General features: G+C 44.7%; 2 protein-coding genes across 4 annotated transcripts in view; one reads left to right on the top strand and one right to left on the bottom strand.

The window, feature by feature from the left end:
- Window positions 1–861: 861 nt before the first annotated feature.
- Window positions 862–13,282, top strand: MTHFD2 (methylenetetrahydrofolate dehydrogenase (NADP+ dependent) 2, methenyltetrahydrofolate cyclohydrolase). Of its 2 annotated transcripts, none has more exons than XM_075911069.2 (8): window positions 862–1,058; window positions 5,811–5,992; window positions 6,448–6,570; window positions 7,299–7,451; window positions 7,542–7,649; window positions 8,104–8,196; window positions 10,312–10,437; window positions 11,182–13,282. In XM_075911069.2, exons 1-8 carry the CDS (start codon window positions 943–945, stop codon window positions 11,319–11,321), a joined length of 1,041 nt encoding a protein of 346 aa, XP_075767184.2. In that variant the 5' UTR covers window positions 862–942; the 3' UTR covers window positions 11,322–13,282. The 2 variants fall into 2 exon arrangements, with proteins under 2 accessions (XP_075767184.2, XP_075767183.2); XM_075911068.2 differs by having other exon boundaries at window positions 863–1,058; window positions 5,808–5,992.
- Window positions 13,283–13,601: 319 nt separating this feature from the next.
- Window positions 13,602–26,469, bottom strand: part of SLC4A5 (solute carrier family 4 member 5) — a 134,639-nt gene continuing 121,771 nt past the window's right edge. For both annotated transcript variants that reach the window (XM_089773825.1, XM_089773824.1), the window contains 2 exons: window positions 23,764–23,831; window positions 13,602–16,565 (listed from right to left, as the gene is read on the bottom strand). In XM_089773825.1, the coding sequence (XP_089629951.1) occupies window positions 16,394–16,565; window positions 23,764–23,831 (240 nt within the window). In that variant the 3' untranslated portion in view covers window positions 13,602–16,393. The remainder of the gene's footprint in view (window positions 16,566–23,763; window positions 23,832–26,469) is intronic.

Genomic DNA, 26,469 nt, shown 5'->3' on the forward strand with positions numbered 1-26,469 from the left:
CCGATCTAAGCTTTATCGATTTCTATGATGTGTGCTCTTTTCAGACAAAATCGAAGCCAGCCAGATGTAGCAAAGTTCCAGCCTGCTCTGCCTTCCTATCTGCCAATACTCTGGCTAGCATTGTATGACGAGAAACTCTCCCATGAAAGCTCATGATACTGTGTATATATATATAATTTGTTACTCTCTAAGGTGCTACAGGACTACTTGTTTTTTTTTAAAGTTACAGAGTAACAAGGCTAGCGCTCTGAGACCCCAACGGGAAAATATGAAACATGCAAGGACTGGGGTTTGTCCCGAAATCCTTGTCCCATATTTCCTTTTCCTGTGCTGTGGATAATAGCTGTGCCCACGTTCTCCCTCTGCAGTAGCAATGGCACAGCCAAGACCGGACTATCCTCCGTCTGCAGGAGCCAGCCTCCAGCACTGGGGCAGGACGCGGAAGGTCCCCATTCATCCCCCGTGAGCCCTGCGACAGAGCCAACCAAGCACCGTCCGGCCGCCTCTGGCTTATGCAACACTCAGAGCCGGTTACAGCCACCCCCAAAGAGCAGCCGCCTTCCCATCAGCGGCCAGGCTTTCCACTATCTAGCGCGTCACTGTCTTTGACCCAATCCCATTCCGACCCCTTCAGGGCACCAATCCGAGTCCTTTTATTTCTTTGCATCATCGCTATTTACAACCAATCACAGGCCTGTTAAGTATTTGCTCCTCCCCTCGCTGGTAACCCCTCCCTCATCTTGGCGTCACATCGGGAGCCCGCCAATCATTCCGAGGCCGGTACATTCCGCGCCGTGTGATAGGCGCTGCTCCAGCCAATGGGGGGTAAAGCTGGCGGCCTGGGGAATCTATATAAGGGAGTTGTCACCGTCCGGCTTGTCGCCCGCGCGAACCAACGGCTCCGCGTGTCCGTTGAGCTGCCCGCCGACACTCAGCCGCGCCATGGCAACCGTGCTGTGCCCGCGCCTGCTGCTCCGAGCCCTCAGCCGGGCGGGACGCGACCCCCGGGGCTGCTGCTGCGTCTCGAGCGCCCGTCGGCTGCACCTCACCGCGCCCAGGTAGGAAGGGACCCCGGGGGCAGGAGAGAGACATCCGCCATGAGGGCGGGGCAGGGCTCCCTGGGAGGAGGTGGGGATCACTCGGGGAGCGAGCGAGCGGGAGTCCTTGGGTGGGGTCACTGGGGGGGAGAGCGGTGGGGGGGTCACTGGGGGGGGAGAGCGAGCGGGAATCTTTGGGGGGGGTCACTGGGGGGGAGAGCGAGCGGGAGTGCCTGGGAGGGGGTTGGGGGGGGGAGTGCCTGGGAGGGGGTTGGGGGGGGGAGTGCCTGGGAGGGGGTGGGGGGGGGGAGTGCCTGGGAGGGGGTGGGGGGGGGGGTGGGGAGGGGGTGGGGGGGGGGAGTGCCTGGGAGGGGGTGGGGGGGGAGAGCGAGCGGGAGTGCCTGGGAGGGGGTGGGGGGGGGGGAGAGCGAGCGGGAGTGCCTGGGAGGGGGTGGGGGGGGGGGAGAGCGAGCGGGAGTGCCTGGGAGGGGGGGGGGGGGGAGAGCGAGCGGGAGTGCCTGGGAGGGGGTGGGGGGGGGGGAGAGCGAGCGGGAGTGCCTGGGAGGGGGTTGGGGGGGGGGAGTGCCTGGGGGAGGTTGGGGGGGTTCTGTATCTCTGCAGGGGTGGGGAGGTGCCCTGAGGGGGAAAGGCAGAGGTGGGAGTCCCTATGTGTGTGGGGGGGGGGGAGTGTGAAGAATTGTACTCTGGGGGAAAAGGCGGAGGTGGGGGGGTCATGAGGAAGAGTGCTTTGTGGGGGAAAGTTGGAAGTCCCTGTAGGAGGGGAGGGGGGTGCCCTGTGGGGGAAGGTGGAGGGGGAGTTCACTGGGGGGAAGCCCAGATAGGTGTGGAAGCCTGAGGGGGTGTCCAGCGAGAGGGGGAGAGAATGAGCCCTCTTCTGGGCTTTCCTGCAATCTAGACTCGGAGTCTCTAAATTAGAGGGGAAATGGGCAATGTAGAGCCCAGAGCGGTGCTTCTGGGAAGCCAGAGTGCAGAAGGGAGATCTCTTTAGTGTCTGAGAAATGAGACATTTTTCTGGTGAAAAAGCAATGAGAAGAAACTGAGTCTGGGTGGAGAGACAGTGGAGCCACTCAGCCAGGGGCAAAGCCATCCTAGGCATCCCTGTCCCAGGCTAATCATAAATATGAAGTAGCTTATGGATGCATCACTGAACACATGGAGAAGCCTGAAGCACGCAGTTACTATGGGGATTGCAACCCCAAACCTGTGCAGATGATGGGTGCAATGGGTATAAAACACCAAACACTGGAAAGCTGGGTTGAAGGCTGGGGGGGAGGGATTAAACCCAAGAATTGTAAATATTGTTGTCGAGCAGGTACTTGTATCTACCCAAAGAGAAACTCCAGCTTCCTATTGTACAGTTGTGATGCCTGTAAAGTGCAACATTACTGAAATGAATGGGAGCCTCCTCTCTGCTGGCCTGTTTGCTTTGGTTGAGGACTCCCAGTGGTAGCTAGCAGATCTGCAGGCTGATGAAATCCTTTTCTGAACTTGCATGAAACAGCTGCTTCTGCTGCTCAAAATCCAGGGCACACCCTGACTTTGTTGCAGGCAAAGCACTAGCTGCCCCTCTGGTCTCCCTTAGTAATTGGATCCATCACTCTCTTGTAAGATCCCTGGCATGGCTGTGGGGCACTGGTGTAACTGAGTTAAATGTAATTCTGTGCAGTGGGGAGAGAATGCATTTTATGGGGTTGAAGACTTAATTAGTACCAAGGAAAAAAATCTAAAAGGAGTTGGAGGAAATTTTCTTACAAATCATAAGTATTTTCCGTTCCTCTGAAAACCATTCTCTCAGCAAGGGAGGTGCTTTAGATACTATGTATGTCTGCAGATCTGAGAATCTACTTCATGATAGTTTTTAGAGTCCACCCTAGAGAGTTATTAGGATTAATTAGATCAGCCAGGAAAATTTACAAACTCAACCATAAACTCACATGGTCTCACCTTGATGAGAAATCTTAAGTGATTTTTGATGTCTAAGTTGTGATAGGAATGTACCAGTTTGCAAGTGTGAATTAATTGTGCATATTTTAAGTAAAATGGTAAGTATTAAGTAAATTATAGGTATGTGAGGTAGGAACCAAACATTTCTTTCTTATACGGTTTCCAACTTTGAATGTTCCATCATTTCCCAAAACAACAAGAAATGTATTTTTGTCCTTCCTTTTTCTGTGGTTTCTGTTATCACGCAGGAGATACATTATGCTACAGTACTTACGTCAGTCTAGTTTTGAGAACTTTCCGTTGCTCCTCCCCTTTCTGGAACTCATACAGAAAATTGTGGCTATATGCTGTAACTGGGCAAAACTGCCATCCAGTGGGATGGTGCTGACTCAAATGTCTTAGAATTGTTCCAGCCTTGCTTAAGATGTAAAGTGACTAACTTGTTTTTTTCCAGACTTTCACCTTTTATTCACCCTTAAACTCTTTAGTAAATCCCAGGGCTTGACTCTTAGAGGAGTATCTGGGTGGTAAGTGGGAGGGAGGTTAATGCTCCTTTCCAATGGATATACAGCTACATTTTTAGGCCTGTATTCAGGATTTTTTGGGGTGTGTGCTTTTTTGTAAATGTGGACTGCAAGGATGTGAATGCATCCCCCCCCCCATTCTCCATGGTCCCTCTGGTAAGTGGGGAAATCAGCCCCAGCCCCCCCCCCCCCGGGGGGGGGGGTGCAGAGCATGGAGGAGGGAGGCTCAGGTAGCATGTCACTCCTGCCTTCCCCTGGCTGGCGGGACCATGGGGGTGGGGGATGCTTTTTCGCTCTTTGCACCTCCCCTTGCTTACGGGCTGATTATGGTCTTGGAAGTGAATTTAAAAATTATTCCATAGATGCCAATTTATGTAAGTGCAGTCAGTCTGGTTCCTAATGTACAAAGCTTAAGACAGGTGGTCAAATATATTGGGGGGCTGGAGCTTCTGTGCACCTCCTACAGCTAGTCATATCTCTTCTTGCGCTTATACCCTGCCTTCCCCCTTTTGTTCAAGACTAATATCTAGTCAAGGCGTTATGTAATGAAAAGCTGCTGCCAGGATTTTGCCTTGGCATTTCTGTAGACTCACTGGCAAGTGATACATTGAAGCTCTGATTGAAACTTGATTCTTTTATGAATTTCTGGCTCTGTGTGTAGTAGCAGAGTATTTGGAAGTGCAACAAGCTATCATTTTGTGACTTAGTGTATGTGTGATGAGTTTAGCTCTGCAATTAAAAAAATTAGCATCTCTTATAGGGATGGTAGATTTAAGAATGTTAAAATGCAATTATCTGGCTAATCATTTAGTCAGTACAATTTGTTTAGTCAATTTGTATTGACTATGCTGTTAGTCAATAAGCACCATTCTACAGAGCCACAGCAGGGGTAAACGAAATTGGTGAGTAGCTTTTCAGTTAGTTGGCAGCTGTGCAACCTCTTCAGCTAGTATTAGTTGTCAGCTTTCCCTACTGTTTGGTTATCCAGTGTCCTGGAATGCATTGGCAATAGCTGTGTATTCCTGATACCAATATAGACCAGGAATGTATGTAGGGAGTTTTTTAATATGACTCAAATGTCAAAGATAACACTTGTATTTTATTCTCTCTGCTTCAGCAAAATTTCATATATCGATCAAATGTCAGTAGAGCTGTACTCGACACTGATATTAGTTTTTAACTTACTTGCATAGTTAGAGAATTAAAACAAGCTTAAGAATATTTGTTGACCACATACTAAGAACAACAAACTTCAGTGGAAAGAGGTTAATAAAAATGCTAAATCTGAATAAAGGGAAACAAGATTACCTTTCACAGTTATGTACATTATTCCAAATATGCTGTTTTTATAAGGAATTAATAAAGACTTTAATGTGTACAAATTATCCACTTTAAAAGATCCAAGTGTTAAACTGAAGAGGTTAAAAATGATTCAGCAGAACTTGGCTGTAGTGTAATTCCATTTATAATGAAGCAAATTTAAAGTCTCATTTGTTCCAACGAATTTTGGTTATAGTGAAAATTGCTAAAGTGAAATTGTCCTTTGTATTTGGGGAGGGGAAGGGGATTATTTAGCTATATGAATTTTATTTGCTTGATTGCTAATTTAGAATGTAAAATGTGATTTTTTCCAATGTACAAGCAGGCAGGTTCGGCTCAACATTTTGGCACCTGCGGCAGGGAGCTCAGTGATGCCCCCATGCCTTCTCGCTTGGGCCAAAACGTTGAACGGTTTCAATTCTCTGGGTCCTAGTGGCACCACCCCACAGTCTAGTACCTGAGGCAGCCGCCTCAGTTCACCTCATGGTAAGGCCAGCCCTGCCAGCAGGCTTTCCAGGAGACCAATACATGAACCTTTTCAAATTACATGAACTGGCAGCAAATGTAAAGCAAATTGGCCTATAGATTGTCTTCAAATTTCATTGCTTCTCAGAGGAAAATTGCAAAATGGAATAAAATTTATTGGCTTTAGTATGCATGATTTATCTATTTTATTTTGTTGCTAGCAGCAGGATACCTAGCTAGACAGAATTGATATAGTCGCCTGTTGTAATAAGTTTTATACGAATGTTAAGTATGGAATATAATTTGTGCATAGGTTTATTCAATGCAGTAGCAACTGGTATAATATACATTAGCTGGATTTCTTGACTGTAAAACATTGAGGTGAAGCTTGGGTAGAAAACTCAGTATGAGTGAATGTTTTTAAAAAAGCTTCCCTGCTTTGATAATGTTTCCTCATTTCCTCCTCTTCCCCCACTCCCCCCCCCCCCCCCCCCAGAAGTGATGCAGTTGTAATTTCTGGAAGAAAACTGGCTCGGCAGATCAGACAGGAAGCCCGACATGAGGTTGAGCAATGGGTGGCAGCTGGTAACAAGAGACCCCATCTCAGTGTGATTCTAGTTGGAGAAAATCCTGCGAGTCACTCGTATGTGCTTAATAAAACCAAAGCAGCTGCTGATGTAGGTATGTTCTTGCACCTGTCTCTGATTGTTTGGACACTTAACAATGAGTATCTACCTCCAACCTTAATTTAAGTTGGGCTTCTCATATACTGGATGAGGCTACACAATTCTCAGATTGCTGCCTATGTAGACTCTTATCAATTTAGCTTAGTAGTGGCTATAGTGCACCTCCCATATCAATCAGTGTCTGCCTTCATCTAACAATGGGGTACAGCCCTGAATGTGATATTCCATCGTTATCCAAGTGATAGGCCAAGAAGGAATATTGTGGCTTGCATCTTGCTATTTGAATGTAAGATATTTGAGTTTACAGTATGTAACGGAATATTTGAGATTTTTACGCTTGTCAATAGAGATTATTTCTGTGGTATACAAATCCGCATGAATGAGAATTGGTTTCCAGACCTAATCTACATTTGACCCTCTCCAATAACAGTGTTTTTCATGATGCTATAGGAATCAGCAGTGAAACAATCCTGAAGCCAGCCTCCATCACGGAAGAGGAACTACTTGATTTAATTAGCAGGCTAAATAATGATACCAGTGTGGATGGCCTACTAGTGCAGTTACCCTTACCTGGTGAGTTGGTGGGATTTTTGAGGAGACCTTAATGTGTTTGCATTTTTACCTAGGCAACTTTTGATGTCTTGCATATTGAAGGATTAAGTTACAGTATGACTCTGCCTTAACCTGTTGTGACATTGCTTTTTTGGTTGCTTTTGTGTGTGAAGTGCATGAAGGAATTGGCATTCTGCCATGCTGCTGTTTAATGAAGAGAAGTTGATGTGTTGACTTTGTAGTTTGTAGTAGCCATTGAATGTGTGCATAAAGTTGACATGGGTGTGGGATATTGGGACTGTCATGTACACAAGTGCAATCTAGGCAGTCTAAAAATACCATTTCCAAATTTAAAGGGATATTTTCTGGTCTTTGGGGGTGGACCCAAGCTTTCACATGAAAATTCTTTTTCCTTCATTGCAACACATATTGAATGCATAGGGTTTAAATGTAAAGTCTTTAATAGTTACTTCCCTGTTTTTATTCAAGAAACTTTGGAAAGGCTGTCAAATTCACAGAGGTAATATAACCTCTTGAGATTGCAATAGAAATATTTACATGTGAATATCTGGGAGGTGGGTTACCTTGGAGTACCCGAAAGTTTGCTATGCTGCTTTAGAGCAGGCTTATCGTTTTTCACTACCCAGGGATGCGTGGAAGAATGTGCTGTGTAAGTCTGTAGAGGCTGAAGTGATCATTTTCAACCAATTACAATTTCTTCAGCTGACAATTTCTTCACCTTTTTTCAGAGCATATTGATGAGCGAAAGATCTGCAATGCTGTGACCCCGGAGAAAGATGTTGATGGCTTTCACGTGGTGAATGTGGGACGTATGTGTCTGGATCAATACTCAATGCTGCCAGCTACGCCTTGGGGTGTATGGGAAATCATCAAGAGAACTGGTACGGGTACAAAGAGCAACATCCAAGTGCTGTTCATTTTTATTGCAGTGTATATTTAAAAGTGAGTTTTAACTTTTTCCAATCCCATAGGAATCCCAACCTTGGGGAAGAATGTGGTAGTGGCTGGCAGATCAAAGAATGTTGGAATGCCCATTGCAATGTTACTGCATACCGATGGCAGACACGAGCGCCCAGGAGGTAACAACTCTTCCAGATTGTTCTGTGTTTTTATCAGAGTTTGCAGGCTAGTCACAGTGAGTCACTAAGATGGGAGACTCAGAGAAACCCAAGTGCTGTAAAATGTAATAATGATCAGTAGGTGGTTCTGTTTCCATGATTACTGGATCTCTGCTGCTCATTGTAGAAAGAGTGGTCCTATGTGCTGCAGGTCCTGCCCACTTGCAGCTAAAGCGCCCATGGCACTTGTAAGGGTAAACCCATTAACTGTATTGTCCTTGAGGAAATACGTGGCACATGCTTACTGCTGATTCCTCCTTTCTATCAGTAAGATGATCTCATCTCACTTAGCAAGGTGTGACCCTACACACTGAACTCATGATTTTCACAGATTGTAAAGTCATCAGAGTGAGTGAAAAGCCAGCATTTTTCCTATCAAAACCTGAATAAATGCTCACTGTGACTAATCTTGCAGGTGACGCAACAGTAACAATATCACACCGCTACACTCCTAAGGAACAGCTCAAGCAGCACACAATTCTGGCTGATATTGTGGTAGCAGCAGCAGGTAAGACCATTCCTCTCTGCTCTAAAGGCAAGGCTCCCAGAAGGGTGAAATTGTTGTAATGATGCTGCTTTAAGAGAGTGCCTTAAGGTCTTGCAGTGTCTTCCATATTCAGTCTTTGTACTGTGTGTTTTGTGAGGCTGGAGCGACTGGAGGGAGTTGTTGATTCCAGATGGCAGCTGGCTTGGATTGAAGTAGTTTAGGGACCCCTACAGCTCTCCTACATGGCAGAGCTGTTGCAGCCCCCCAGGTTTCTTTTTGAATAAACATGGAAGAATCATTTTCTAATACAGTAAACTTCCGATAATCCGGCACCTTTAGGACCCAGGGGATGCTGGATTATCAAATATGCCAGACTATCGGGGGGGGGGGGGGGGGCGCTATGATGGGTCTGGGGGGGATGGAGGGGCGGCGCTGCAGGACCAACCCGGCAGCACCCCAGCTGCTTTGCCCCGGGTGTCCCCAAGTCAGCTGCTGCTGAAACTAACCAGTGGCTGACTCAGGGAAGCTTTGGGCAGAGCAGCTCCAATTGTCCGGCTGCCTGGAGCACTTCCGGGTTCCAGGTGGTGCCGGACAACTGGCGTTTTACTGTAAAATGACTTGACTATTCCCAGATGTATCTGCCTAAAAGGGCAGCCATACATACTTGCTAATTAAATTGATGCAATCAAATTGAGAAATCATAGTGGGGAAAATCTTTAAGGGTAGAGACCTGTTTACTTAAAGCAAGTGAATTGTTGATGCTGGAGAGTCAGGTTGAGCTGTAGTGTCAATGTTCTGTTATGTATCATGCAGTAGTTTATGTACTGCTACCTAATTAGATCCAGGTGCAGCTCTGATTTTGTGACTCGTGTTTCTGCTTATCTCTTCTCCTTTCATGTTTAATACAATCATGAATAGTAGATGTACAGAGGATGTTGGATGTGCTAGGGAAACATTTGGTGGCAGTCCACTCTACAAGTATGGGACCATCAGCAAAACTTCGGCATAAGGGGTGGGGACCATGAGGAGAAAAGGGTTGGGTGAACAAAAAAGACTAGAACAAAAGGACTGTCATGTAAAGAGAAAAGATGATAGTGAAAACTGAAAAGGGTGTAACTGCTGAAGTTGGAAGCACACAAGGAATTTCATTTTAAGTTGCATGTTTTTAATGTAGATCTGTAGCATAATATCAGGGGGAAAAAACAAATGCAGCAGAGGTCATTCAGTGGCAATGTTACTAAAGCCAAATAGCAGTCACTAAAGAATAAACTATTTTTCTTTAGGATACTTATGACTTTAAATTACATCTTAAATGTCTGTTAGAACCTGATAAGCATGGCTCTACACCCACACTTCTGGCCCTGATAGCTGTGGACTCTACATGCTCTGGCAGGACTGCCTTCTGTCACTAAAATGGAAAGTTTTCTCCATTTCACTTGTTCCTTGATGCAGTGTTGCATTGCTTTCACTTAATGACTTTGGGACATTTGCCTTGAGTTAGTAATAATATAGAAGAACTGGTTATGTAAATATAATTGAAATTTCGCTCTTGGAAGTGCTTACTTTTTAGAAAATAAGCTTTTGGCTCTACAGTTACTTTGGAGTAAGTAATTTTTTCCTACTATTTCCATTTTTTTCTTGAAAATTACTTATAATTCAATAAACTTGGACATAATAAGGGACTTGAAAACAAATCAAACTGTTGATCGTTAATCCATAAAATGGAGTAGAAGAACTAGGTGTCTTGTAAAATGCTTTTCATAGGGAAAGACTCTATTTGGCTTGTGGTGGTAATGAAGGATGGCTTGGATGGATATCCATGTTCCCTCTCTTTATTTATTCTGCACATGACTGAAAATATTGTGTACCAAGGCATGTGCAGCCATGCTACCACAGGTAGAGCCAGCAGCATGTGTATCTGGGTGCTCTCTTAATCCACTGAGTAGCACCTGAATTGCTCCTGGATGGTTGCCCAAGCACAGTTTACAGGGAATGCTGCTAGGCATACTTACATTTCGGTTTTAAGAATCTGCTTTTCTGTCTCTTGACAGTGGGTTTGACTAGATTTACAGATATGAATTTTGCTCAGTAGCAGCTCAGTATGGCGTAATAGATTGGTGTGTTTTTAAATTTCAGGTATTCCTAATCTGATCACAGCTGATATGATTAAAGAAGGAGCAGCAGTTATTGATGTTGGGATAAACCGAGTACAGGATCCTGTTACTGCCAAATCAAAACTAGTTGGAGATGTGGATTTTGAAGGTAGAAAGGCTGCTTTTTTAATTGATAGCTTTGAATGTTAAATATCTTGGATATTTAGAAGGGCAGAGAAACCCCACTCCTGTGACTGACATTGAGAAGTTCTCCTACGTTGTAAAGTAGATAATGAATCTGACCTCATACCGTAGTTGAGAAATAAGTGACAGGAATGGTGCTTCCTGTTTTACTGTAGTTAAACCATGGACCACAGAGCAATTGCTCTGCCAGACATCTGTAATTTTCAGTCACTTGATCCAACTCCCATTTTCACAGATGCACAGAGAAACCTTTCTTTTACTGCTTCACCTAATAGTATGCAGGATTACTACTTACCAGTGACTTGCTGTGCCTCTGAGATTAGACACCTTATTACATGTTTTGATCATGCAACCAAACTGTGTTGTGAGTTGCATGTAAAATTAGGCTGAGATACTCATGCTGTCAATGACTGTCCCAGAAAAGGTGTAGGATGGCATGTGCTCAGACTGAAGCTCCTCTTAGATGAAGCTCTTCTTAGATCAACTCAACACTGGGAATGGGGCTTTTACAGATAGTCTTTGCTGATTTTGAATTACTCTAAACTAGACTTCAATCTTAATAAGAACTAGGTTACATGTTCATAACGAACTCTTGCATTTTTCATTCCAATGTAGCCTTTTATGACTTGTATTTGTTTAATGCAGCTTTTGCAAGCCTGTTTTATAAATGTTGTGGTACCCTTCTTAGTTCTAACTTTCCTTCTTCCAGGTGTAAAGAAGAAAGCAAGTTACATTACTCCAGTCCCTGGTGGAGTTGGGCCCATGACAGTTGCTATGCTGATGAAGAATACAATTATTGCAGCAAAGAAATTGCTGAAACCTAAAGAGCTTGAAGCCTTAACTGCTTAATGGTGGACTTACGACTTTTAAAATAACATTCCAAATCAACTCCAAAAACAGGCCGATAGAAATGCAATATTTTTATTTATTGTATAAAAGTGAATTCAATGACATTGAAGTTTAAATATTTATTTAAAGCATCAGTATACAATCATTTGTATACAAAGGCTTTAAACATCTAAACACCTGGGTCACTCCATCTCTGCTTCGTTTGTAATGATTCCCAACAAACTAGTTACAGTCTAAAGCTTGAAGGATGGAGAAAATCAGCTGCAAGTGATTTTTATGCTATAACATTGTAGCTTATACAGGAAAGATGGTAGAAGAAGGTGCATGAAGCTAACAAATTTGAAATCCTCTGAAAGGTTACGTATATCATTCCACAGTGAAAGATGTTCGGCAAGGTGAAGTGTTTTCATAGGTCCTCAAATCTGACCACACTTATCTCATTGTTTACTAGTATAGTAGGACACAAGATTGTGCAAAATAGTATCAGGTGTTTAGCTCAAGTTATTTTTCTACAAAAAGTTACTTGGAAAAGCTGCCGAGTGTTCTTTGAAACCTATGTAAGTCTCTAACTTCGCATCTAGCTAGCATTACTCTTACAAGACCTCTTAGCAGGTTTCAAACAGGTGGAAATCTAGACAATTTTCCGAGCTACTGGGTATGCAGATAGACCAATATTCAGTACTGGGGCACAATTTGGTTTTCTATTTTTCTTTAGCCAAAGGAAAGAGGGAGAAGTTGGCTTTTCATTGGGACATGTGATATTTTCCTGGATTAAATTGTGAGTCATGGAAATGCTTAATGAATAACCCAAGTAACTGATTAAGAGACCAAGCAATTATTTTTTCCCCAATATTTTTAGAGTAAGTAACAGTCCATCTTTTGAACATATAGCCTGCCAGTTTAGAATGCGCTGTGTTGGATAAGTTATCAGGTATTACTCAAAAGCTACTTTTAAACTTACTGCTCTTCTGTCATACCCCAGCTCTTAGGAAGTTGGTAGCTTTTTTCCACACAGCTGACTCACTTCTCTTTGGTTCTGGTCAGACACAGCCATTACAGCTCATGGTTTGGCTGTCTAGTCTGACTTAGCCATTTCAATTTATGCTGGTCAAATTCACTTCTAGTTTTGTCAGAAGCGGAATGCATGCTGAACAAAGCAGTCTGATACTTTATTTTTTGGTAAGGTGATCGCTTTCATCTTTGTTTGAGTACAAGAGCCAGCTGTAGTTGGAGCTGCTGCAGCAGAAGTCAAGTGTAGTTAAATTCAGTTTCTGTTGCTTCTGTGAGCATTACTCCAAAATTTCCAGAAAAGCTTCTTTAATGCCATCACTACAGAAGGGACTCTTAGCTTACCACTCCACTAAAGATAGTAAGTGTTAACTAAGATACAGAATGCTATCTAAGATACAGAGAATGGATTTAGGTTTTTCTAGTCAGAGGCTTTGCCCTAGAAACACCAAAGTGCCCTAGAAAGTAGTTTGGAAACAAAACCTGTTGTTTTTGCTACATCTGAAAGAGGGGGAGAGACCTTCATTGTGAGCAAAAAACTCTGCTGCCTTACCTGTTGGAATAGGGATTACTTCCAAGAACTGCAAGCTAGTGTGCTGCTGCATCCAGGAAACACTAGTGTCACCTGGATTTCATCATCTTCTCCACTAGACTGGTCTTCTCAAAAGAGCATCCCAACAACTTGCTTTGAGTGAAATCCTGGCAGTCGAGATCTACGTTTATCATGAACACATTACACCTGAAGAAGATTTAATGATTTATTGGATTAATGAAATATAAAATAGCTACTGTATTTCGTAGCTAAGTAGTCTGCAAGTCTGGTATGCTTCAAATCACCTTGCATATACAAAAAAGTGTAAACAGCATGTGACATTGCATGGGCTTAACAACTGATACTGTACTTTAATAGTGTCCTTGATTTAAAAGTCAAGCATTCTTGTGCTACATGGAAACTTAACTGAGTCGTCAAAGCTTTTTCAATTTGCTTTGTACATTGAAACTGCATGGACATTGCATAAAGTAGATTAACCTTTTAAAAAGTAATTAAGGTTGTAAGCCTATCATGGGTTAGCTACCACAGACAAGATTGATTATAAAATAAACTAGAAAATATACAGAACCACCTTCAAGTTCAAATACTTTTTACATTAACATGTAATTAAGTGGTTGTCACTTAACTATCAACTGGAATAATACTGATTTATTAATCTCACATTCAAAAACAGTCTTGTTGGGTACGGAAACTAGAAAATACTAAAGCAGGAAATGGAATTCAAGTTTTGTTTTGTTTGACTTCACTTGAATATTTACAAAGAACCACCGTCTATTTCATTCTAAGGTTCAAACCAGTTGCAATACTTACTCAACATTCCAGACATCCCTGTAGAGTGGACATTTTTGTAGAGCCCTGTTCCTGACAAACTTGAAATAAGCTCTAAAGATGCATACATGTATTATTTATAGTGAGGCCTTTGCCTCTGTGTAGCAGTCTTCAATGCTTGATATTTTTCTCCATTTCCTTTTGAACTTGCTTTCAAACAGCATTTTTTTTCTGAGAATCAAGTTTTACTTAAAACCATCAAGGCAAATTCTTTGTGGTTTTCCTTTATGAAAAGTGCACTAAAGTGTGAGTATCAGTACAGTACCATATAAACCTTTCTAGTAGTCAGTTTTGAAAGGATTAAATAGTAACAGGCCCTTCAGAGCAAACCTACTCACATCTGAAATAGACTTCTAAAAGCCAGCTTGTAATGAGGGGAGGCCAAGCCAGCTCTCACCACCTGGCAGTTTTGTGCAAGTCATGTTTATAGCAACTGCAGAGGAAAACAAGGGCTGATGTGTTGGTATAAGGATATGAGCTAAGGTGCTATGAATCAAAGTGTGATGCAAATACAGCCTGAAGTTGCTTTGTACTTACATAAATGCAACAGCTGACTTTGGGCCTAAGTTTCCTGCCCCTTAATTTTTTGAAAGCAGGGGAGGATTGATAATCAAAAGTGACAGTCTCAAGGGAAAAAAAATTCAAGGGAAGTAATTTATCAGTAACTACCACTCAAGAGGCAAGGGCCTACTTCCAAAAACTGCCCATTATAGTTTGAACAGCTAAGAAAAACTTAACATGTTCCAAGAGGCTGATTTAATCAAGAATGAGATTGGTGGAGTTACTGCGCTAAAATGTGCAACTCCAGAAAACTTTTCTGAGCACAGTAGTCTTTCTTCCCTGACTAAACTGGGACATGTACATTGCTGTCCCTTCTAGACATTGAGTAGTGTTAGCTAAGGTAGTCACTACTGTAGCCTACTGACTGTTCTCTTTATTTCGGCCTACTAAAACGATATTTGCTTTGATCAGATCGGCAAGCCTTACCCATCCAAATTTTACTAAACTCCTTCCTACCCTACTTTTCACTTGCATTGAAGCAAAGTACTAGGAAGGTTGCTTTCACTCAAGGTATGGAACTTTCTAATTCCAACAACACAAGTCCTGTGGTTTCACTTAACTGAGTTGGCAGCAATCCCCATGTTGCTACCTCTTTCTCAGTAGCATGAGAGGGGACAGGCCAGCAACCCAATCTGACATTTCAAAAAATATTTATTCTAAGGATTTTTGAATGAGGAATTAATGTTAACTGACAAGGAGGGACATGTAAGTCACTTTCCAGCAGGACTGCTGGTGCTACTGATGGGCAAATTATGCAATTAGAAATTCTCAATAGTTTATAGGAGTTATTCCAACAGAGATTCCCTCTTTCACTCAAGTGGCAGGGTCCTGTGCTTTCAGAGCAGGAAGTTCTGCCACCCAGCTGGCTCTGGCATGTATCATAAGTACTGCAAACTGTGGATTTCTCCGTGATGGTTTAGATCATGCCTGTGCTGGAAGGGAATGGGATAAATCAGGTAGGTCCCATCTATCTCAAATCCTGGGATTAACCAACTATTTCCCAGTGGTTCTTACCTTCCAGATAGTAATTTGTATGTTGCTGGGCAAAAGTATGGCTGGCTGGGTAGAACATGCTCTCTTGCTGCAGGGTAAAGGGTTGAAGATTAGTGATATTGTGGTTGTAAAGGACTTGCTAGTATGTGTGCTGACATGGGTGGGGTCAGCTCTGATGGGCCACAGTGACCAATTATAAATTGTTTCAGTCTTCCTGCTCTGGACACTGGCTTGCCTGTCAACCTCCTACAAGTTTCTCCATTAAAAACAGGAGTTGCATGCCCTAAGGCTGCTTAGGCCAGTATAATGATCAGTTTTCTTCAGAGAGAAGGCAGCACGAGCCTGTGACGGAGTTTATCTTTTTACAATCCTGACCCTTTAAAGGTGCTCCTGGAATTCCTATAGAAAAAACAGCAAGGAGGAGAGAAACAGTTTCACAGGGCCATGGCTGGACTTTAAGCATCAGCCAGGGAAGTTTACCGCTTCAGAGTTCTCTTTGATTCTAAGCATTCCATAACTTCCCAAAAAGGGAATCTCTTTAACTCTGTTTTGTGTACTTCTCTGGGGTGCACATTACCTGCTGCAGATGGTGTATAAAAAACCCCTCATGCAATAAACTGCAGTTTACAGCCCTGAAATTCCTCCTGCTCCCCTACAATGGAATGTCAGAGCAAGCATGGGCCACGGTGGTGCTTATTTGAGAACTCCCCTTGGGAAAACTAAATGCCAAAAGGGACATGGAGAGTGGTGGAGTTGAAGCTTGCACTGGAAAGAGGCTTGACCCTCCATGGCGGGTGCTGACAGTGTCCAGATGCTGAAAGAATTTGGCCCTGCTGCCTTCAGCATCTCCGTTAAAATAGCAGCAATTGCCCAGGGTCTAATGTCCCCTATTGTTGCAAGGCCAGAGTCCACAAGCACTGTTTCCACATTCCTAGCACTGCTCTGAAGCTAGCGCTGGTTTCTTGGCCCAAGTGAAGGGGGTGGAATTCCACAGCAGTTCTAACTTATAATGCTAAAAGCTAATGGAGGAATGGGTCCCGGGGACCAATGATCTCCTCAGTCTGTCGCTTAGAAAAATAGGCCGGATTTTCTTAGGTATATGTCATCACAAAGGAAGGGCTGGGTGGGACTAGAGGGTGGTCTCGCTGCCCATGTCCCGAGGGTGCTTTTCCGTGTCACTGTCTTCATAGTCTGACTCCATCTCAATCTTCACCTGGGGCACGGCACAGAGAGGGTTTCGGGAGTAGCTAAACGCAGGTGACGGTGACGATGGGCAGGAAATCTTCAGGTGAAGTGTAATACTGTAAAGGAAGCAGGCAGAAAGAGTATTGAGAGGATTAGTTAAGAGTTATACTTGTGGGCTGTGTCTACACTGCATCCCTTTTCCGTAAAAGGGATGCAAATTAGGCACATCGCAATTGCAAATGAAGCGGGGATTTAAATCCCCCCGCTTCATTTGCATAAAAATGGCTGCCGCTTTTTTCCGGTTCGGAGCTTTGCCGGAAAAAAGCGTCAGTCTAGCCGTGGATCTTTCGGAAAATAAAGTTTTCCGAAAGATCCCTTATTCCTCTTAAAATAAGGAATAAGGAATCTTTCAGAAAGGCTTTATTTTCCGAAAGATCCGCGGCTAGACTGGCGCTTTTTTCCGGCAAAGCTCCGAGCCGGAAAAAAGCGGCAGCCATTTTTATGCAAATGAAGCGGGGGGGATTTAAATCCCCGCTTCATTTGAAATTGCGATGTGTCTAATTTGCATCCCTTTTACGGAAAAGGGATGCAGTCTAGAGACAGCCGAAAAGATGAAGCATCTCATGTATTAGTCTTCATGTTCAAGTCTTTTAAAAACACCTCCCCTCTCCCCCTCCAAGCAGCTTCATGTTTTCTGAGCCTGGAATAAAAGTACAGAAATCTACTAAAAGAAGGAAATGCTTTGCCCATGTATTTTAATCTGTGGAACTCACAGCTGCAGGATACAATACAGATAATGTAGCAAGCTGTTAAAAACGATATACATGTCAAATCATAAGGATAGTAACTGGTGTTAAATTAAATGTAATCAGAATTTCAAGGGCTATTGCTTCTTTTGCAATAGGGTACCCAGCAGATTATGAAGCAAACCTAAAAAAAACATTTCCTCACATGGTTTAATAACAATGCTCAGCTCCTCTGCCAGTCAAGTCCTGTGTGTGTCTCAAGTTGGGACCCATAAATAAAAGACTTCCAAATTTATCAGGCACTTTTGAAAATTAGGCCACATTTTGTCACAGTACCCCTGAAAGATAGGCCTATGGCGAAATTAAAGTATAGCTAGGCTACAGTCAACAGGACCCATGCTCCTAAGTCCTGTAGCTACCTTTGAAACTCTCACCATAGAACAAGCAGCGATAAGATTTCATAGGCACTAAAACAATCAACAATGCAAGAATCACGGACTGGAGAAATTCCACCATGGCGAACAAAACCTCAGACTTTAGCCAGAGCACAGGGAAAGTGAAGATACAACAAATGCATTTAATTGGGTGCAAATATCAGGTAGGCAAGTGCACATTAAACCAGATTATTAGACCTGAACCCAAACCCAAGGCCAGCAGGAGTGAGGTGCTGAAAGTGTTCAGGCCTGGCTGATAAATAGATAACCAAAAAAAAAAAAAAAAGCCAAGGCATCACTAAACATTTCATGGTACGTGCTTTCATGAACCACCAGGACTAGACACGCATGCTATAAACCCTCACTATACATCTGAGAATGCCAGCTGACCAATGCCCCACAGAGGCGTGTACTAGTTTGGCGGGGGAGGGGGGGGCCTAGAGACATCAGACTCACACTCTTCATCTTACACTCTCGCCGGGCATCTGGCATTGTCACTTGTCGGAAGACAGGCTTCTGGACTAGATGGACCTTTGGTCTGACCCACTATAGCTATTCTTATGATCACTGCATCTAATACACAGAGTGGGCCTGTGACCCAGCCCATCAGTACCTCTACCAGGGCAAGTCCAGATCCAAACTCTGTGTATGGCCTGCCATATTTAGTGTAAGTCCCATCAAAATCCTGGATCTGAATTTTGGGAGCTCGAGCTCAATTTCTCCTGCAGTGTTGCCAACTCTCATGATTATTTTACAAGTCTTGGATGCCAGGTGGTTTTCTTTAAGCCCAAGATCTTGGAATCATGTGATTAGGTGAGCCACTCAGCTTTCATTAACACTAGAGAGTAGGTTTGTAGCACTTATGGATGAGGAGAAAAGGAAGAAAGCTACAACCCTAAAAGCAGAAAGGAAAAAATGACCCCCCCAAATTATTTTTAAAAATCTCATGATTTTTAAGCCTAATTCATGATTTCACAAGCCTGGGGCTGGCAGTACGGCTATTATGCCGATGAGGTGCTCTGAAGTGAAGAGATTTCAATACCAGAGTCAAAACCATCATGTGAGTAAGGAGTAAGTTAGAAAGAGACAAAAGGCAGCGACACAGCACACCCGGATGTCCAACAATCCCGTGACTTTAAAGTGCAACACAGGTTATTCGGTCAAATAAGCGTATGGTCTTCTCAAAACGAACTCCCACCATCCAGCCGTCTGGTTGCCACACGTACCACTAAGAATTTAAATGACTAGAAACGACAGATTGGAGCAAGGATTCCTGAGAATTCACAGTCCGATTGTGCAAACTCCGAAGTGCCATCAAGGAAAGGCTCAGAGCCAGCACGAGCAGGTCTGTCCCCTTTGCCGATGCACATTTATTTCCTGCAGGGTATTTCCTAGTACCCTGCGCAATCTAGTTACAAATGGCCCACATGAAGGGTTTCCCCAGCCTGGCACATCTTACAGCCGGGAAGCACTTCTTGGGTATTCAGTCTAACCCTTTCCCTTCTTAACACCATTCTATTCCTCCAAGACATGCCTGCTGCACCACACACAGAGAGTTGAAGGCTCATGTGAACAAATCTTCACCTTGCACTCAGACCGCACATTTGAAGAAGAAAAAAAACCATTTTGGTACCTAATAAAATAATCTTTACACGTTTCTTGTTTCCTCTCTTGGGCGTTTCACACTCAACTAGCCATCTACCCTGTTGTATACATCCAGGCATACACCCAGGTATTTATTCTACTATCTCCAGGCATTGGTATCATGACTTCCCTAGATATTTACACTGTGTTCAACACCACAACCTCTGAGCTACTTGCTGTTGCGTCTACAGGGTTCATTCTGGGACCGGATGTGCTAAACAACCCGTGGAGAAAGTGTCTTCCTGGGATATTGGCGAAGTCATGATACTAGCATTTTCACAAATGAAAATTTACTCCAACAAGAGTTCCTGGCAAAAATTTTTGCTGGGCTCCTGATAATTCAGTCTAGAATCTGACCTGATTTCTTGGCCGTTTGAGCTTCCCGCATCCCACTAAAACAGTGTTTCTTACGTTATTGAGAAAAAAAAGTTGCCTGTCCCTTTAAGGACAGCCATTTTGAATTCTGTTGTTCTCAGTGGTACACCTCCGACTGCCTCATGGTGAACACAGCTTAAGAAACACTGCACTAAAACATCCACATGCCCCACTACATCATCTGATGAGACATGTGTGCAAAGCAATCAGGGGAGGGTTAGCTGCAGGAACAGCAGAGAAGGCTCCATGGACCACTTTGGAAAGTGGAGACATATTGCATGCCCAGGGGGGATGCAGAAATGCCAGATGACCTGCACGTGCCAGATGCACAGACAGCCTGGGAAATTCGCTACGTCAGCTTTACAGTGCTCGGCAGCAGAAGGAGGAGGAAGGACATTTTTTTCCTCATTATGTGCAGCTACTCAGGTGCACTGAAGTTGGGCTTTCCCTTCCGCCCACTCCTTTCTCTGAAACGTCAGATCTGCTGTGGCAACATGGTCTGCCATGACCTCCTATGCTATTGGCAGATCTGCTGTGGCAATAACAAACCCTTACTGGACTGGCATTGCGGATGTGCTGCAGGACAGCGCCAAGATCTGTAGAATGTGCCCTGGCCTGGCACAGCAGGGGGTTCCACAAATGAGAACTGAGGTGCATGGATCGAGCTCGGGAGAAATCCCAGGAATGGCCCAACATAGCAAGAGATGCTAAAGATTAAGGTTGTAATGAATGACTAGGGTAGGTGCTAGGTAGCACTGGTGGTCTGTGACATTCAGGACAGACTAGATGACCAGGTGATCCTTTGCAGCATTAACCTCTCTGCCTCTAACAGTTGTGACTAAATGACCAGGCTGCTTGGCCTCGGTCTTACAATGCAATAGCTTTTGGCGATAGGGCCCAATTCTCCTCTTCTCTGCACCAGTCTGTGAGACGGTTCACATGGTTTGATTTTTTTTGCACAGATGTAGCTGCAAACCTCTAGTGCAAATGTGCTGCACCAATGTAATACCTAAAGCTGGCAAAAATGTTCCATGATTATAGTCTTACCAAAGCTTAACTGCTGCCCCCTACTGCCCATTGTTTGTTCTAAACAATAACCTCTAGACAGCATCCAATATGTGGCACAGACACCTCTCTGATCAGGCCAGGTCTAGAGGGAGGACAAAGGGCATACACAAAGTGCTCAATTGGCTGGCTGGCTTTTAATTGTTCCTTGGCTGCTGGGGTACGTAGGGAGAGGCAAGAGGGGGCTGAAAATGTTTCCACCCTGGCTAGTAAAAAGTCTGCTCATTTATGAAATTTGAAAGAAAAAAATAACCTAATTTGCACCCTTGTTGCGTGGCTCTCATTTTGGTTAATGAAGACATTCTCATCAATTTCACTTTTGCTAACAGGCTCTGATCAATTTCACCTTCTGGATCTCATGCATCAAATGCAAAGCTGCCATCTTTGGCAATGCATGGGGGATCTTGATTTGCTTTAAAGCCTAATTTCCATTTGAATGGCAATTAAAGCCCAAAACAATGAGCCCAACTAATTTAAATACAAGTTCCATCCCATCTTTAAGATGAGTAATATTTAGGAACAGACTTTGACTGTTCTCACTGGAGTGACTTCAGGGCTGAATTTTGACTCATACGCTATGTCTACATTGCATCCCTCTTGTGCAAAAACCTATGCAAATGAAGCGCAGATTAGCATATTACCATGCATCATTTGCATAATTAATTAGGTGCCGTTTTTGCACAAGAGGTGTTTGCGCAAAAAGGAGCTATTTACACAGCTTCTTTTTGCGTAAAAACCCCCTCTTGCACAAGAGCCGTTCTTCCTCATTTTTTCAGGAAGAACAGCTCTTGCACAAGAGGGGGTTTTTGCACAAAAAGGAGCTGTGTAGATGGCTCCTTTTTGCGCAAAAGCCCCTTGCGCAAAAATGGCACCTGATTAATTACACAAATGAAGTGTGGCAATATGCTAATCCGTGCTTCATTTGCATAGACTTTTGCACAAGAGGGATGCAATGCAGACATAGACATAGTGTTTAAGAATCTAGCCAATGACATATATTTGGAACTGCGCAGAACAAAAGCTGCAAGCCAGAAATATCTGAATTCAAGACCAATGTCATATCTTTAGCTCCCGCTGACTCCCTTTTAATGTCTGTGTGTGTGTGTCTGTAAATCATGACAGAGTCACATTGCATACTGCAATGGGAAAGGACTGCAAAACCCTGTGCAGAGAAAGAAAATCCCGATAACAGGGACTACAAACGCAGCGCGCACAGGAACAATCTCCATTTTCTTTGTAGGTATTGTGAATTTAATGCTGACAGGCATACCTATCTGATAACTGTGACAGGTAAGCAAAGTCATAGGATCATAGGGTTGGAAGGAACCCTGAGAGGTCATCAAGTCCAGTCCCCTGCACTCCTGATAGGACCTAGTATTATCTAGATAATTCCTGACAGGTCTCTGTCCAACCTGCTCTTAATCTTCAGAGACGGAGATTCCACAACCTCCCGAGGCAATTTACTCCAGTGTTTCACCACCCTGAGAGTTGGGAAGTTTTCCCTAATGTCCAACCTAAACCTTCCTTGCTGCACTTTGAGCCCATTGCTTCTTGTCCTATCAGAGGCCAAGGAGAACAATTTTTCTCCCTCCTCCTTGTAACACCCTTTTACGTATGTGAAAGTTATCATGTTCCCTCTCGGCACAAGAGATGGAAGCTCAGTCCTTGGCTTCTCTATAGTGAAGGGGCCAATTCATGTCACTTCTGTTGGCAGGTTTGAAATCAGACTGAGTCCCCCCCTCCCCACCAATATGGGCGCCACAGGGCCAGCCGACAGCAACAGCCTGTGCTGGATTTGAACCGGCGACCAGGTGAACCTCCACGTTGGCTTTTCTCAGTTTGCATCATACGCGTGGTCTGATGGCAAGTGATTGTCTGACACAGAGACTCTCAGGGCCTTTTATTTCCTACTTTTTGTTATTAGCAGGTGCGATTCACAGACACACTCACATCCAACCCCCAATAAACTCAGTCATCGCTTCTCCAGCAGATTTACAGCTTGTTGGCCCATTCAAGCACCATCAGGCATGATATGGGGCTGGAGAGATTCTTAGATCCTTAAAATGAGTCTGTTTTCTAGCCTAACCAGCTGGCTGAACAGTGCTTCCTGCAGACAGTGCTTCTGTCTAGCTTGGTTTTAAGTGACACCATTGCCTCTGAGAGGATATTGATCCTCTTTAAGGCACATCCCTCCATCAGTGATGGGGAATTATTGCAATTTGTGCAGACACACCCACATTTGCTTTAATCTAGTTTGCTTGGGTATTGGAACAACGGAACTGTAACACAGCTGGCTTTAGTATGGGCTGGCCACTCCGGGACTTATCCAGGGATGCAGATGGATACAGCCCGTGCTGCTGCTGCTACTTGGCTGCTCTGGTATCCAAACTCGCTAGATTCAAGCTGTACATCAGTGCAAGCTGCAAGTATACGCTGTAGCTGCTGTGGAGACACACCTGTAACTATTGCCCCGTGAATCCACAGATATCTGCTTTATACCCGTGGGTATCCGCATCCGCGGATGTGGCTGCAGATATCCACGGCTCATTTTTGCCAATGCAGACATACATTTTGTGTCTAGAACCCTACATGTTTGCCGACATCTGCTTTATATCCACGGCTCATTTTTGCCAATGCAGACACACATTTTGTGTCTAGAACCCTACATGTTTGCCGACATCTGCTTTATATCCACAGATCATTTTTGCAGATGCCAATTTTGTATCTACCCATAACTGGGCCTTAGAGAAAGCAAGCCCCAGCCTTTCACACCCTTTAAACCGTGATGATGTAAATGGAGCACGTGCTCTCTACACGAGGGTGAATTGTACCCACAGAGCCGTGGGTTAGAATTTTTCTTCCTCCTGATCAGCCTGAATTTTCCCTTCCTCCATTTCTGCCCGTCACTCCTAATCAGACCTTCACCTCTTGCCTTAACCAATTCTTCTTCCTGCTCAGAGCTTGCGCCCGGGGAGGGGCCTGACACTAGCAATGGCGGGGTCGGGCTTATAACAGGGGAAGGGACGAGGTGCCTGTGAAATGCCATTTACCTGCGATCCAGGTCTGAACCGTTAGGAGAGGAATCAGAACGCAAAGCTCCAGCTGGAGGACCTCTTTCCTGGAGGGAAACACAGATGCACATGAAACCGTTTCAGGGTGAGGAAGGAACCAAACCAAACAAAAAAAGAGCAATCCCCCAGGACTATCCCATTTAGAGGGGAGCATCACTGTACAGCTGGGGGCGTGCAGGAAGCAGCCCCATGGAAACTCCAGCAGCCTTGAGATCTCAACCATGAAGGTCAGTGAACTTTTCATGGTCACCTCTCCCCACCCACTAACTGGTGGGAGGGAAAAATAATCACTGGAACGACTGAACTTTGAAATGAATATGGCACCAACGGGGGGCGGGGGCAGTGGCAATGGCATAAAAGGGAGTTACACATCCAACTTTCCAACGAGTGGCTAGGAGCCTTTGGAAAACATCCCCGGAGGCAAAAGGGATCCAGAAATCTTCTGCTTTTAGCTCTCATAAGATCTTTGATTCATGTTTTTTTTTCCTTTTCAATTTCTAACCCAACATTTTTGAGCCTGAGTGTGCACATTTAGGCCCCTAAATAAGTATTTAGGAATCCAGGTCAAATGTTGAGGAGCGCTCATGGACTTCCATGGGATTCGTGGGTGCTCCGAAACTCTGAAAATCAGGCCACTATTGTCGAGGGGGTAAAATGTGGGATGAGAGAGTTTAATTTGGGCAACTGCTTTGAAAACTGTGAATCTGGAGCACAAAAATAAGAAAACCAAAAAACTAGAGAAAAAGTGAAAAGGGGCGAATCTCTGTGAGTTAGTAAATGCAGGGTCCAAGGGTGCAATTTTCAAAAGCGCCTAAGTGACTTAGGAGCCCCAGTCCCATTTTCAAAAGTGCTTTTGGCATCAAGAGACTAAATGGCACTCAGAGTCAATAGCAGTTAGGCTCCTAAATCACGTAAGTGCTCAATTCTGGGGGACAAACCTCAATCCCATTGAAATCTGTGGCAAACCTCTCCTGGATGGCAATGGGAGCAGGACTCTCCCCAAGGATTGGCACTGGTTTCCCCACAATCAGGAAAAATAAATCCACCAGCTTACCACAAAATCCCAACTCTCTAGACCTTAGGTTCAATCTGTCCACCCAAGTGCAGGGTTGCTGGGATCCTCTTGCAGAAGAACCACAAAGGACAAGCACGTGTCTCAAACCCAGGGAAAGGGAATTCCGATGCACAGGGCCCAAATCCATCGCTGTGATCAATAGCAGGGCCATTCATAGGTGTCTTTCAAGAATACAAGGATGTCACCTGCTGCCATTGCCAATAAGCGAATGGGCCAAGCATGAGCCTGGTATCTATCCACGTGGAACAGGACGGAGATTCCTAACATCCCTCTCCTAAGCCACAAAGCACCCCTAGATGGTATCAACTCTGCATTACAGTGTAGGCTGCATCTCTGTCCCCTAGAGTGAATCGGGCCTGTGTATCCCACTGCCAGTCCACCGGTCAGTCGAATGTCTCTCTACAAGGCTTGCAGTGAAAATGAGAATCAAGTGCCTCTGTGACCCGAGAAGGACGATGGACCAGTGGGTTTCATCCTTGGAGAACAGATCTGGGAACCTCATTGCTCTTAGGAAGCAGGACTCTTTATGGAAACCAGAAATATCCCGAATCTTCATCTAGGCCATGGGAGCTAGACACGGGTAACCATTGGGACAAAGCTTGAAGTCCGCTGGCAATGTCAAGTCTAAATTCACCTTCCGGCAGAGAAGTGAGTGCTAGGGCGAAGGGTTTCAAAGCAGCCGAAGGCAGAGCAGTGTCCAAGTCTCCTTGGGAATTGTCACCCTAAGCACTTCTGCCTGTTTGACACCCCATCACAGACTGTCCCATAGGACAACCATGAGAGAAAAGAGAAGGGACCCTACCGGAGAACAGCTACAGCGAACCGGGTGTGGATGCTGACCACTTCTGTCTCCTCCCCAATATCCCATCAAAAGCGGGGACAGCCCATGAGTCAGGAGGCCGCTGTGTGGAAGAATTGATCGGTTCTGAGAAGTTCCACTCCCACCTGGCTGACGGCAGGGGAACCTCATGGGATGGGGTGGATCGGACAAACGTGAGGGGCCAAAGTCAGAACAGTAACTGAATTTAGAACGGGTGTATTTTATGCCTTCGACTGCGTGCAACCGACACCAACCTCAGATGGTCAGATGTGTTGATGGGCAACTTTTAACACTCCCCAGACATCCCCACTGCTGGGTTTTGCTCCTGGAGCTGAAGGGATTCGAAGCGGGTGAGTCGAAGAAGGTGTCACTCACACCCCCAGGAGACCAGACAGTCAATCACGCCGGCTTTGAGTCCTCAGACTCCACCCCAGAATCTGGCCCAGTGGATTTGGGCCCAGACCTTCCCCTCGTGCCAGCTGAGTGGCCAGTTTCCATTACGTGCACGGCTAGTAACTGGCCACACGCGCTGCGCCTCCAGCCCTCTCCCTTACGAGAGGGACGGCTGTAGCTACCAGCATTGCTGAGGCTGAACCTTTCTGACTCTTGGAGCAGATCTTGGGAACTTTCTGGAGCAAGCTCTGGCTCTCCACCAGTCTCCCCCAGAGAAAGGCCATGCTCCAAACCAGCCAGCCCCTTTACCCAAGCGACCAGATAAAACTTTCAATTAAAGACTCAAGCATCTCTCTGACCTGCTGTAGCCTGGGGCAGGAGAGACGGCAGAGAGGAA

The sequence above is a fragment of the Pelodiscus sinensis genome, chromosome 28 (genome assembly GCF_052426305.1).
Source record: "Pelodiscus sinensis isolate ZL-2025 chromosome 28, ASM5242630v1, whole genome shotgun sequence".
In the NCBI taxonomy this organism is placed as follows: domain Eukaryota; kingdom Metazoa; phylum Chordata; order Testudines; family Trionychidae; genus Pelodiscus; species Pelodiscus sinensis.

Excerpts from the sequence above, each read along its gene's own strand:
- MTHFD2 (XM_075911068.2), top strand. The coding sequence starts at position 943 with ATGGCAACCGTGCTGTGCCCGCGCCTGCTGCTCCGAGCCCTCAGCCGG. Across the intron at positions 6,571-7,298 it reads AGTGCAGTTACCCTTACCTG|AGCATATTGATGAGCGAAAG; the intron begins GTGAGTTGGTGG and ends ACCTTTTTTCAG. Across the intron at positions 7,452-7,541 it reads GGAAATCATCAAGAGAACTG|GAATCCCAACCTTGGGGAAG; the intron begins GTACGGGTACAA and ends CCAATCCCATAG.